This window comes from Aquarana catesbeiana, linkage group LG01, assembly GCF_042186555.1.
Source record: "Aquarana catesbeiana isolate 2022-GZ linkage group LG01, ASM4218655v1, whole genome shotgun sequence".
Classification (NCBI taxonomy): domain Eukaryota; kingdom Metazoa; phylum Chordata; class Amphibia; order Anura; family Ranidae; genus Aquarana; species Aquarana catesbeiana.
This window is the reverse complement of record NC_133324.1, coordinates 92,167,947-92,180,308: the sequence shown is the minus strand read 5'-3', so window position 1 is coordinate 92,180,308 and position 12,362 is coordinate 92,167,947. Positions and strand designations below refer to the sequence as shown.

The 12,362-nt window shown below is 42.8% G+C and overlaps 1 protein-coding gene across 1 annotated transcript in view; it reads right to left on the bottom strand.

Annotated features, from left to right (window-relative positions):
- C7 (complement C7) overlaps positions 1-12,362 on the bottom strand; it is a 101,549-nt gene that overhangs the window by 51,602 nt on the left and 37,585 nt on the right. The window contains exons 6-8 of the mRNA XM_073621727.1: positions 11,308-11,449; positions 5,301-5,438; positions 2,312-2,555 (exon numbers count right to left, since the gene is read on the bottom strand). Coding sequence (XP_073477828.1) covers positions 2,312-2,555; positions 5,301-5,438; positions 11,308-11,449 — 524 coding nt within the window. The remainder of the gene's footprint in view (positions 1-2,311; positions 2,556-5,300; positions 5,439-11,307; positions 11,450-12,362) is intronic.

Genomic DNA, 12,362 nt, shown 5'->3' with positions numbered 1-12,362 from the left:
GGTAATGGACTGGGGGATACCCATGCCGTTTGTCTCACTGATTTTCATCCATATTGCCAGGACCCGACATTACATTAAACCCGCAAGCAGTTTTAAATGAGATTTTTTCCTTTAAAAATGACATTTGGTGCAGGGACTGTTCTAAACACGGGAAACACGCGTCACTTTACAGGCATACTATAGACACCCCTCAGGTACGATATTTAAAGGAATATTTCACTTTTTTTTTTTTTACTTTAAGCATCATTAAAATCACTGCTCCCGAAAAAACGGCCGTTTTTAAAAGTTTTTTTTGCATTGATACATGTCACCTGGGGTAGGACCCAGGTCCCCAAACCCTTTTTAGGACAATACCATGCAAATTAGCCTTTAAAATGAGCACTTTTGATTTCGAACGTTCGAGTCCCATAGACCTCAATGGGGTTCTAACGTTCGTGCGAACTTTCGGTCCGTTCGCAGGTTCTGGTGCGAACCGAACCGGGGGGTGTTCGGCTCATCCCTAATGCTAACCACTGATGGTCCACGAGATAAATTTGGTGGTTCCCAGGGGTTAAGTAGCAAATCAATATTGTGGTGGATGTATACCACACAATTTTGTTTTACATGTTGTTCTTAATGTGCTCTGACAGTCAATACTGTTGATGGATACCATTGCCTCCTCTGTAGTTCTAGCTTCTGTCAACTCAGAGGGAGGCTCCGCGAGTAGTGCAGAGAGCGGGTGGTAAAGAAGGAGGGGACTTCCAATGGCAGCACTGATCACAAACTGTGGGAGGGAGCACAGAGCTCGAGCACATGGCTGGATAAGGAGGTGGGATCCAATGATGAGTCTGTATAAGGCAGCAGTGTGATGCAGAGTCTAGGGGGGGTGGGAGGGCGGGGGAGGAGAAACAGAGCAGTGTGTGTATAAGGCAGCAGTGGGATCCAGGGGGTGGGGGCAGAGAGCCGGAGCATTGTGTGTATAATGAACAATATATGCAGAGCTAGCGACTAACCTGAAGTGGAAAAATATTTTTGTGTTGCCTCTGCTGTAAAAAAGTACTGATACTTAATAGATAAAACAAAATAAATACAGCGCTGGCAATTTGACCAATATTACCAAAGTGGATAAATAAACACTGTACAATGACACTATGTCAACATAACATTGTCTTTAATGACGCCCTGGAGGAGGGGCGAAACGCATCGACGCAATATCTGGCTCATGTTCTAAACCAGTGACGCTGCTTCCTGTCTGCTTCCTTCCTGTTCGCGTTTTGCCCCCCCTCCAGGGCGTCATTAAAGACAATGTCTTTGATGAGGCCCTGGAGGAGGGACGAAACGCATCGACCCAATATCCGGCTCACGTTCTAAACCAGCTTCCTGTCTCCGTGGCACGCACGCTTACAGCGGGGCGAATGCAGAAGTTTCTCTGAATGCCTGTTTACCACCTTGCTCTCGTGAGTAGCGCTGTTATGCGCATTTGATATCCTGTCTCCACAGTACTTCACCATAGGTTTTTTTTTCTTTTTGTCTTTTTGGGTGAATATGAAATCCTGCACCTTGAAGCACTTATCCTACTTATCCGATTATGATTCAGAGTCATCCCCTTCGCCTTCATTGAATCACAGCATATCAGCATATCAGGTGACTGATTGATATCATAGGCTGAAGGATTGATAACATTATTGACCAGCGGGGACTGTTTTTGTTTATTCACACATGTGTGTTTTTTGTTTTTTATTTTTTTGTTAATTATTTATTTTTTTATTCATTTTTTTGCATTATCTACAAATTCACTCATATATGCTTAACACTTATATAATAGGTATCACTTATACATGTTCATAATGTCATTGTACAGTGTTTATTTGTCCACTTTGGTAATATTGGTCACATTGCCAGCACTGTATTTATTTTGTTTCATTGTGTGTATAAGGCAGCAGTGGGATCCAGGGGGTGGGGGGCAGAGAGACGGAGCATTGTGTGTATAAGGCAGCAGTGAGATACAGGGGGAGGTGGACAGAGAGACTAAATAGTGTGTGTATAAGGCATGTAAAATTCATGTTAGAGAGCCACGGGATTCAGAATTGTGATTTTAGTTGTCCATGAGGTCCAAAATGCGATCACTGCTTTAAAGGAAACATGTAGTAAGGGCAATATGTATGCTATTATGGCTGACCTCTCCTTCTAAAAATGTTACCTGCCTGACTGTCCTGCAAAGCTATTGTCTTCATATGCTCTGAGTTACTGACCCATAACAGTAATAAAGTAGCCCAACTTTATTCTGGCCTCACTAACTTTATTATGAATAGTAATGTAAATTAAACTTTACCATTTTGTTTAATTTTTTCAGTCTCCATGAAGAATCTAAATTCATATTCTCCTCCCAAAGATCCAGACTGCATAAAATGTGTTCCATAATCTTCTATGAATTTTCTGTAAGCGCTGTATTCATACACTGAGGGGAGGTTGAAAAGTTCTTTCCAAAATGGTTCAGCAAGTGTTAAAAATTCTGGATTGTTATTGATGAACTGTGCAACTTCTACAGAATTCCTGATAACCAGGAGCTGGTAACTCTGTAGAGAATAAGCATGAATAAAATTATAACAAATATTGGCAGAAAATTTATTGTAGAATTCTCCTTGCTTCTCAACAAAAGAGTTAAAGTGGATTATTCACCATATAAAACACCCCTCACTATATTGCCCACCTTGTTATATTTCACAGTTCAACACAGCAGAATGTAGAAAATTAACCCCCCCCCCCCCCCCTAGTATGATGCTTCTGCAGAGAGAATGTTAATTTGCATTTTATTTTGGAACTATAGGAGCAATGGTCTGCATGGCCTAGCCATTATTGATGTTTTCCATTACTACCTCCTGTAGCAATGATGGCAGCCACTAATGGCATAAGCAGGAAATACCGTGAATTAAAACAGTGTACCTGATAAAAACCTTATATGCTCTTACAAAACAATGCAAACGTATTAAGATAGGCATAGAATGAATGTCAAATTAACTGACACAATGCAAAATTGGTTTGGGTTCCAATGACTTCTGGTCAGATTGGGGATCTCACAGTAGCTGATCACATGGTCAATGGTCCAGGCATTTGGTCCTCTATGAGGAAAATCTGTCAGTGAGAACTTGCGACCCTTCCCTTTAGCAGCGGTCAAGACCTAGGCATTTGATTATGTGACTGGCTGCCAAGGGTAGATGTTTTTGCAATGGAAGTAAGAATTGTAGAACTATGGCTGTGTTTCAGACCTTCAGAGAGGCTCTGCTGCAGATGTTTATTCTGCTCTATATATATCTATAGCAACACATCCCAACGACAATCAGTCCATCTCAGCAAAACATATTTATGAGTATAACTAAAGGCAAAACTTTTTTTTTTTTTAGTTTTGGATAGAGTGGAGATGGGTTAGAACACTTGTCAGATTTTATCGCTGCCTGTGTCCCCGTAGGGAAGATTCATCCTCCCCATTTGTCCTGTTTTCCATTATTATTGAAAGTGAAAATGTTGGGTTGCCCTAGAAATGTAAAAATGTTCCAGTAAAGACACTAGTCCTGGTGACCTGGGGGTCCCCAAAGGATTCCCTTGATTTGCAGGGGTTTCTTCCCACTTCCTGTTTGTTTAGCTATGGGACAGGAAGTGAAGGTAAATCTCCCCAATGGGACAAATATGGCAAAAATAAACCTTACATGGGTTATAAACTCCCCCCTTGCTCTATCCAAAATGAAAAAAAAAAAACAATTTTGCCTATAGTTCTACTTTAAAGCTGAACTCTGCGAAAAAAACTACCCTTGCAGTAGGGCCCCCTCGGCACTAAAAGGGTTAAATGTTCCGATTGTCTAGGGGCACAGAGAATGAATGAATGAATGAATGATTTGTATAGCGCTGCACATGCGAACTGAATCGCATCAAGGCGCTAGATCTCTCCTGTGTTGTCCAGCTTCTTAGAAGAGGTAGGTCTTGAGTTTCTTCCTGAAGGCCTGATGGTTTTCTTCCATGCGGATGTGAGTAGGTAGAGCGTTCCATAACCGTGGTCCTTGGACTGCGGAGAAGCAACCTCTCTCCAGCACTATGAGTTGTTAGCAGACCCTCAGTGTCCTCACTTACAACGATGGACTACTTGTCCTGCATTGTACATGATGAAGCCAGACTGCCTGCGATCGATGGGATGGGGAACATAAGCGACTCCATGGGACTGATCATGCAGCTGGGAGGAAGCCTGCAGGAGCGAGGAAGTATAGCTAAGACAAGCATTTATCATTTGTAGTGGGGGGCCTTTCAAGGGTTACTTTAAATTAAAAATTGTGAAACAAAAATTGCACTAAAAATAAATTTAAAAAATGGCGTGGGGTCCCCCCCAAATTCCATACCAGATCCTTCTCTGCTCCTAAACCATACCAGGCCACATGCCAGGAGGAGCTCAGTATTTTTCATCTGATTTTTTAACAGAAAAAATGACTGAACACATGAAGAAATCGGATCGCCCGTGTGAAAGGCCTAAAGGTTTTTTGCTAGTTTTGGGTAGAGTGGAGAGGAATTAGAACACTTGTAATGTTTTTAATGCTGTCTGTGTGCGTTAGGGAAATTCTCCCTCCCTATTTGTTATGTTTACTGTAATCACCAAAAGTGAAAGTAAAAGAAAATTGTACATTTTGGATTGTCCCCAGCACAAGAGTGGAGGGGAAATCTTCCAATGGAGTCTTGATGACCCTGGAGACAACCAAGGATTCCCTCAAGGGATTTCCTCTCACTTCCTGTTTCAGCTATGGTACAGGAAGTGAAGGAAAATCTTCCCTTCAGATCTTCAGATGGCAAAAAACTGACAGGGGTTATAACCCTCCCTTACACTACCCAAGCTGAAAAAAAAATGTATGCCTTTGGTTCTACTTTACGTAATAAAGTGGACCCTTTCTTGTTTTTATGAAATGTACTATACTAACATGTAGTTATGAAGTGGAAAAAAACAGATATATTCTAACCCCCCTAACATACACACACACACACACACATTCCTTCCGCCATATTTACCCTGATGTAAGCAGCTAGGCTAGCCACTTGTAAAATGGCATAGAAACTAAGCAAATGCTCCCTGGGAGGGGCAGGGCAATATTTAGGATAGTCCTCATAAATGTATTTATTATTTAATTTTTACGTTTTACACAGTTAGAACCTTTATCTCGATACATAGAAAAAAAATATTGTCTCTCTTGTGTATTTGTAGGATAACTTGGTGAGGACTGTTTACAAAGCCACATTAAGATATCAAATGCATCTATGTACAGCAGTTCATATTTATGGTTTGTTACCTTTTCTTTTGAATAGGTAAAGCTAGATGAGTGATCTGCTTTATATCCATAGTTAGATGTTGTATGGGACTCAGTCGTTTTTACATAGGACCAGCTGCTGTCATAAAAGTCATGAGAAAAATCATTTTTTGCTTCCACCTGTCAAAGATCAACAACAAGAAGAGTTACAAAATACAAAGTGAAACACAAATAATGAAAAAGGAGCACTTGACCAATTATCTTAAGGCTTCATGCACACTGGGGCTTTCTTAAATGCGTTTAGGCATGTGATGCGCTTAGGCTGGATTCACACCATTGCGTATTGGATGCGGGATCCCCGCATCCAATTCGCAATAGTAGGAAATTTTGAGCGGCTCTCTATGAAGCTGGTTCACATATCTCTGCAGTGGGTCCGGTGCGTTTTACACACAAACGCTGCGCGTCTTTTGGTCCGTTTCAGGTCCGAAACGGTGAACGAGGACACAGCGGACCCCTGCTGTGAGCCGCATACGACTCATATGTGAACCCATCCTTAGGCGTTCATTTATTTCATTGGCTAGAATATTAATTTATAAGGGCTACTGAAATGTTCAAGTGTTAAACACGGCTTGGATTTGATTGACAGCAGCGGGAGCCAATGGCTGTGCTGCTATCAATCTATCCAATCAAGGGCCAAGACAACGGGCAGAGGGGAAGAGCGTGTCTCTGCCTTGGGAACGAACGGGCTCAGGTGATTAAAACGGGGGGGGGGGGGGGGCTGGGGGGATGGTCAGTGACAGAAGTGTTTTCACCTTAATGCATAGGATGCATTAAGGTGAAAAAACACGAGGGTTTACAACCCCTTTAAGCTCAAGTGTGCATGAGGCCTAAAACAGCTTAAACTGAATGTTTATTTTTGTTTAAAGTGTTACTAAACCCACAACAGTAAAATCAGTCTGTATATGCAGTAAAGCATGCTTATTATACTCACTGTGGAACCGAAGGGGTTAGTCCTCTGTATTGTGTAAAAAGGCTGTTTGATCCTGTCTTCTCTGATCCTCCCCTTCTTTTACTGTCCCCAATCCATCTGCTGATAGAACAGAGCCCCTGGAGGCACTCTGCACATGCTCAGTTTGGTGTGTATTGCTCTGATCCTCCCCTTCTTTTACTGTCCCCAACCCATCTGCTGATAGAACAGAGTCCCTGGAGGCACTCTGCACATGCTCAGTTTGGTGTGTATTGCTAGAGTTTTTTTTTTTTTGGAGGGTGCATGTGATCAGCACAGCACTGTCCAGGCAGAAAGTCAGGGGTCATGCAGCCTCATAGGACAATCAGGAGAGAATGAAAACTCCTCCTACAAGCTTTAAAGAGGAACTTTTTCAACTTTCCATTTATTAAATCTTCTGCCCTAATTTGTTTTAACTTTGGATAGTAAAACATTTTTTTCTGCCAGTAAATACCTTATACATCCCACTTCCTGTTTCCTGTATGGTAAAAAACCTAGGCTTATGACATCATGCACAGCTCTCTCTCTTACTCTCGTGAGAGTTTGTCAGGAAGGAAGGGGGGATAAGTCATTAGAGGGCCAATGAGAGCTGCAGGGCTGCAGAGCTGGCGGTGTTCCTGTGTGTGTCTGTGTAAATCCAGGAAGTGAACAGGCAGCAGCTTCAGCTGCCCACAGTTAAAATGTCTACAGCCAGACTCAGTAAAGGGAGATTTCTGCAGCATATTTGGAAAGCACAGAATCACAGTATATATAAAATAATATGCAAAGTGGTTGGAGGGAAGCTATAGAATGGCAAAGATGTTTTTATTACAAATTATGAGAGCAGACTGCAGTTCCTCTTTAAGTAGTGCTTAGCCAGACACTGATAGAAGTCACAAGACTGCTATATACTGCTGATGAGAAAAGGTATTAAGCAGTTTATATTTACTAAAATAATAGTATTTCCATGTTCTGTGTACTGTGGGAGACCAGATATAGTGAATGCAGGCTCCTGGGTTTAGTAATACTTTAACTCTAACAATGAATTTATTTTATTTGGTCCATTTGTGATCACATGACCAGGCCAGTTTAAAAAAGATAAGTACAAAGATCTTATTTATGCAGGGTATGTAGGATAGGTAGGAGGATGGGGGAGGGAATTTTTTTAAGAACAGTCATTAGCTTTATTTTCCATTATAAGTCACTTTTTAAGTATTTATTGACTATGGATTATTTTTTATATTTGTAGGGTGAAGGTTCTATCATACTTTCAGTCATGTGTCCTGAGTTCTTGGTGTAACTTTCAGCAATTGTTTATGGATCACCTAATTTGTTAGTTAGACTTTTGTGAGTCCATCTATGTGGATTAGCAATCATATTTATATGTGAATAAATATGTTTCACTCACAATTGTATTATTAGCATTTCATATTAAGGCTGCTTTTTTTTAAATCTTAGTATGTTATGATCTTTGATCATTTTACATTCCTTTTGTTTTTTGTTGCTACCTTTCATTAAGTAGGTATAAGTAGTAGTAAGTAGTAGGTATATCTTTGATTTGTTCTGATGTAATTAGCTCTGACTCTGATAAACATACCCTAAATAATAAATGTCTATGTAAATGAATTTAAAACCTAACCCCCCCACCACCACCACCTCCATTTTCTCATCCATTTAGTGTTTCTTTATGGTCAAATACAGGGGTTGGACAAAATTATGGAAACAAGTATGGTAAAAGAACTAAATCGTTACCTAATATGGAGTTGGACCCAGTCTAGGCAAGACTAAAATCGTGCCCCCACCACTTCCTGTTTAAGATCCACCCCTTCATTTTTTAACTCCACACCTTCCTCTTTAGGCTCCACCTCGGCTTATTAGAGCTCCATCTCTTCAAAGGTGGGGTGAGAGAGAGATAGGAGGGTGAGAAAGAGAGAGAGGGGGTGAGAGAGAAAGGGCGGGTCAAAAAAAGAGGGGGTAAGAGAGAGAGGGAGGGGGAAAGAGGTGTGGGGAGAGGGGGGTGAGAGAGAGAGGGGGTAAAACGTGGGGGAGAGAGGGGGGTGAGAGAGAAGCGGTGGGGGGAAAAAGAGAGAGGAAGGTGAGAGAGAGGGGGAGGGTTGACAGAGAGAGAAAGAGGGGGGAGTGAGAGAGAGAGGGAGGGTTGAGAGAGAGAGATGGGGGAAGAGGTGGGGCGTTAGAGAGGGGGGTGAGAGAGAGGGAGGGTTGAGAGAGATAGAGATGGGGAAAGAGGTGGGGGTGAGAGAGGGGGTGAGAGAGAGAGAAGGAAAGAGGTGGGGGGAAGGGAGAGGGTGGGTGAGAGAGAGAGGGAGGGTTGAGAGAGAGGAGGGGTGAGAGAGAGAGGAAGAGCGGGGGTGAGAGGGAGAGGGAAAAGAGGTGGGGGAGAGAGGGGGAGAGAGGGAGGGGGTTGAGAGAGAGAAAGAGAGGGGGGAAGAGGTGGGGGAGAGGGGGATGAGAGAGAAAGAGGGGGCTCAGAGAGAGAGAAGGGGGTGGGAGGGGGTTAGTAAGAGAGGGGGCTCCCCTATCCCCCCATACTACCCCAGGAGGTTGTCCCATCCCCCCCTAAAAAAACTACACTGGACTCTCACCTTCCCGCAGCCTGTTGGCTCCTTTTTACCAGCCGTGTGTAGCAAGGCTGCCTAGGAACGATCACAGCCTGGGACTCCGACCTGCTCTGCCAAGTGAGCTATTTTTGGGATTGGAGGCTGTAGCCACTGTCGCCTCCTGCTTCCGCTTTTCTCCCGTCATCGAACAGTCAGTCCATGGGTGGCCCGTTGTCACCCCTCTGGGTCAGCACCCCTCTCACCCACATAGCGACACCACTGCTCAAAATGTCGCTTCTGCCTGGGGGCAGAAAAATGCCGCCCAATGGCAAATGCCTTGTTTGCCTCGTGGTAGATATGACCCTGGTTGGCCTGCCTTTGGCATCCAAGACTGCCTGAATTCTCCTGAAAATTGACATATACATTGTAAGTCTTGGATGGTGGATAATGGAATCTGTTACCACTCTTCATGTAAAAGTCCCTTTCACAATCCTGCGCGATGTCCTTTTGTCTCTTTCGGTCAGTTGACCATGTCGACCGTGCTTATGCTTATCAGAAGACATTTTCGAGGAAACTGTATATGCCGCCATGACCTTTGCTACTGTACCTTACGACACCACAAATAAATTGGCAACTTCAGTCAGAGGCACCAGTTAAGTGGGCACCAACAATTTGCCCTCTTTGAAATCCAGGAAACTCTGACATTCTCTGGGAAGCGCCCTACTCCCGTGGGAGCGGCTGTTAGTTCGTTCTGCCCTGGAGCTTTTGCCATCCCCCTACCCCTCAACAATATAGAATATGCAGACAGTCAAATGAAAGTAAACTATATACGAGTTTATTGTGGTTTCCATATGAAATGCAGCATCATGCTGAAAGGTCACTCTGAATAATGCAGCATTATACTGAAGAGTCACTCTGAATAACTCTCAGCAGGGTTGGATGATATGCAATACAATATTATTCTCAGATTATATATGCCCCGAGTAGTAGACCTCCATCTTGAATAATATTCCCTTGTGCGATGCATGTTTCCTTCTTCCTCTTTACCCCCACTTCCTGACTTTTGCAGCACCTATGATTATAACTTCTTGAATGATTCCTCGAATAACATTCAGAAGGTGACTTCTGGATTCCCCAAGGGTATCAGTTCTCTAAGGCCCAGCTCCATTACCCTGAACCCACACACCGATCCCTGTAAAGCAGGGGTCTCAAACTGGCGGCCCCCCAGCTGTTGCGAAAGTACAAGTCCCATGAGGCATTGCAAGGCTGACAGTTACAAGCATGACTCCCACAGGCAGAGGCATGATGGGACTTGTAGTTTCGCAACAGCTGGAGGGCCGCCAGTTTGAAACCCCTGCTGTAAAGTCTCTCCTAGGTACTGTTTCCCTTTGGGTTACACTCACTTGTGTTTCTGAGTAATGATCCATGTTGCACACGGAAAATCCTCACCCATTCCTGGTTGTCAGTATTGGCAGCGATTTGGAAGAAAGTATTTCAGTTCCTCTCCATCCGCATAGCTTGGCTTTTCCTCTCCTTTCACTGGAAAGAGCGTCAGTGCTATATCAGTGTCTGTATCCTGACTCCTGGGTCTCTTCTCCACCCATCCATATCCACACCAGGCCACAGATCCCTCTCCCCCCGAGGGGGAAGAGCACACACGGAAGCCTCCTGGTTTCTACATCCTCCACCAGGCCCCTCTCACTTCCCATGCAGAACAAGAACCCCGGGAAGCATGTGACCAGGCCTTAAATAGAGGTCCCGCCCCTGTCCCAACAAATTAACCATTGGTCCAGAGACGTCTTCCAAAAGCTACCTGTCACTCACACTCATATTCCTTCTGTCTTCTAGGCCAGCCCCCAGAAAACAAAGGAAACTGTTCAAGCAGAGTGCAGGGGGTCACACCCTCTTCTACACTATTAAACCTCCCCAGAAATCAGACCCCCACCAGATTACACTGCAGAGTGAGATTCTGGGAAATTTAGCCTATTTTAACACTAAACTCACTATTGTAGCACTCACCCAAACTGGTGGGCGCTATATCTGTATTACTAGCAGTACATGCAGTGAATGCGAAAGTGAGGCTTCTCACCTGTTAGCTAGGTATCTCATAACACAGCGGAAGCAAAAGAATGTTACATCACTATTGCTGGCGCCATTTCTGGCTGCGGGGGAACTGATAATCCAGCTATGCAGATCTGCCTGCACCCGCTGATCCCCATTGATCCTCCTGTGGTGACCTCATCAGGGCAGACTTCTCTTCTGGACCCTGAGAGAACCCTGACTTTTAATGCCACATAAAAATATGCAACTGCCATGTTTTTATTTTACACGTTCTCTGCTTTCAGAAAATATTTAATATCTTAGGATTTTATGTAAGTTTTAAGTCTAAAATACCCATCTTAAGGTGTGTGGGGGGTAAAAAACTTTTTTGCATGTTTTTCTGGGGGGAAATGTAGTATTAAGGGTTTTTACTTTGCTAAAAATGATTACTTCCCAATGGACTTACCTTAAATGTGTAAGTGAGGACATTCTCACTTAGCCTGAAATATTCTCTGTTATCACCACTGTAGACTTTCCGGCACTTTCCACCAAAACTCTTTGTGTGAATCACACTGCCTGTTTTGCGTGTTTGTGTGACAACATCAAATCTGAAACAAGTTTTGTACACCATTAAAAACATAAGGAAGCTGTCATAATGCACATAAAGTAGACATGTGCAGAATGAAAAAATGTGTTTAATTTCATTTCGATTCGTTATTTAAATAATTTTGTTTAGTTAAATTCGTTAAATTCATTTTGGGAATTTGTTTTGCTTCGTTTCCTTTATTCGTTTTCAAATTCGATGAAAATTTTCCAAATTCGATTGAATTGAATTCAATTTGACCGAATTCGGAAAATTCTAATTGGCATTTTAGAAGACGGCTATATTCTATTTTCTTCTATTCAATTCTATTTTATTGTTTTTTTTATTATTATTCTATTCTATTATTTTCTTTTCTATTCTAATCTATTAGAATTTATTCTATTCGAAATTCCTTGCTTTGTGCACTGGTGCGCAGTCAAGGACCATCCCCAAACTGTTCCAACAAATTTGGAAGCATGAAATTGTCCAAAATGTCTTGGTATGCTGACACTTTAGGCCTCATGCACACTGGACGTTAAAATAATGTTATAAAAACGCCAGCAGCTTTGCAGTGAGTTTTAATGGATTAAAAAATGTTAAAAAACACTGGTGAGCCGCGTTTTTGAGCATTTATCTGCATTTATCAGCTGGAAAACTCCTTTCAGAACCCACTAGTTTTGGGGGTTTTTTTAAAGCCAAAAAACACCCCAGCCAAAAACTGCTCATAACAGCCTATGGGTGCATGGACACATAGGATAACATGATGGGGAGTTTATTGGCTGTAGAACAAAACGTCTGAAGCCAAAAAAAGCTGCTGTAAAAAGGTTCAAAAACGTGTGCATGAGGCCTAAGAGTGCCCTTCACTGGAACCAAGGGGCAAAGCCCAACCCCTGAAAAACAACCCCACACCATAATCCCTCGTACACCAAATTATTTGG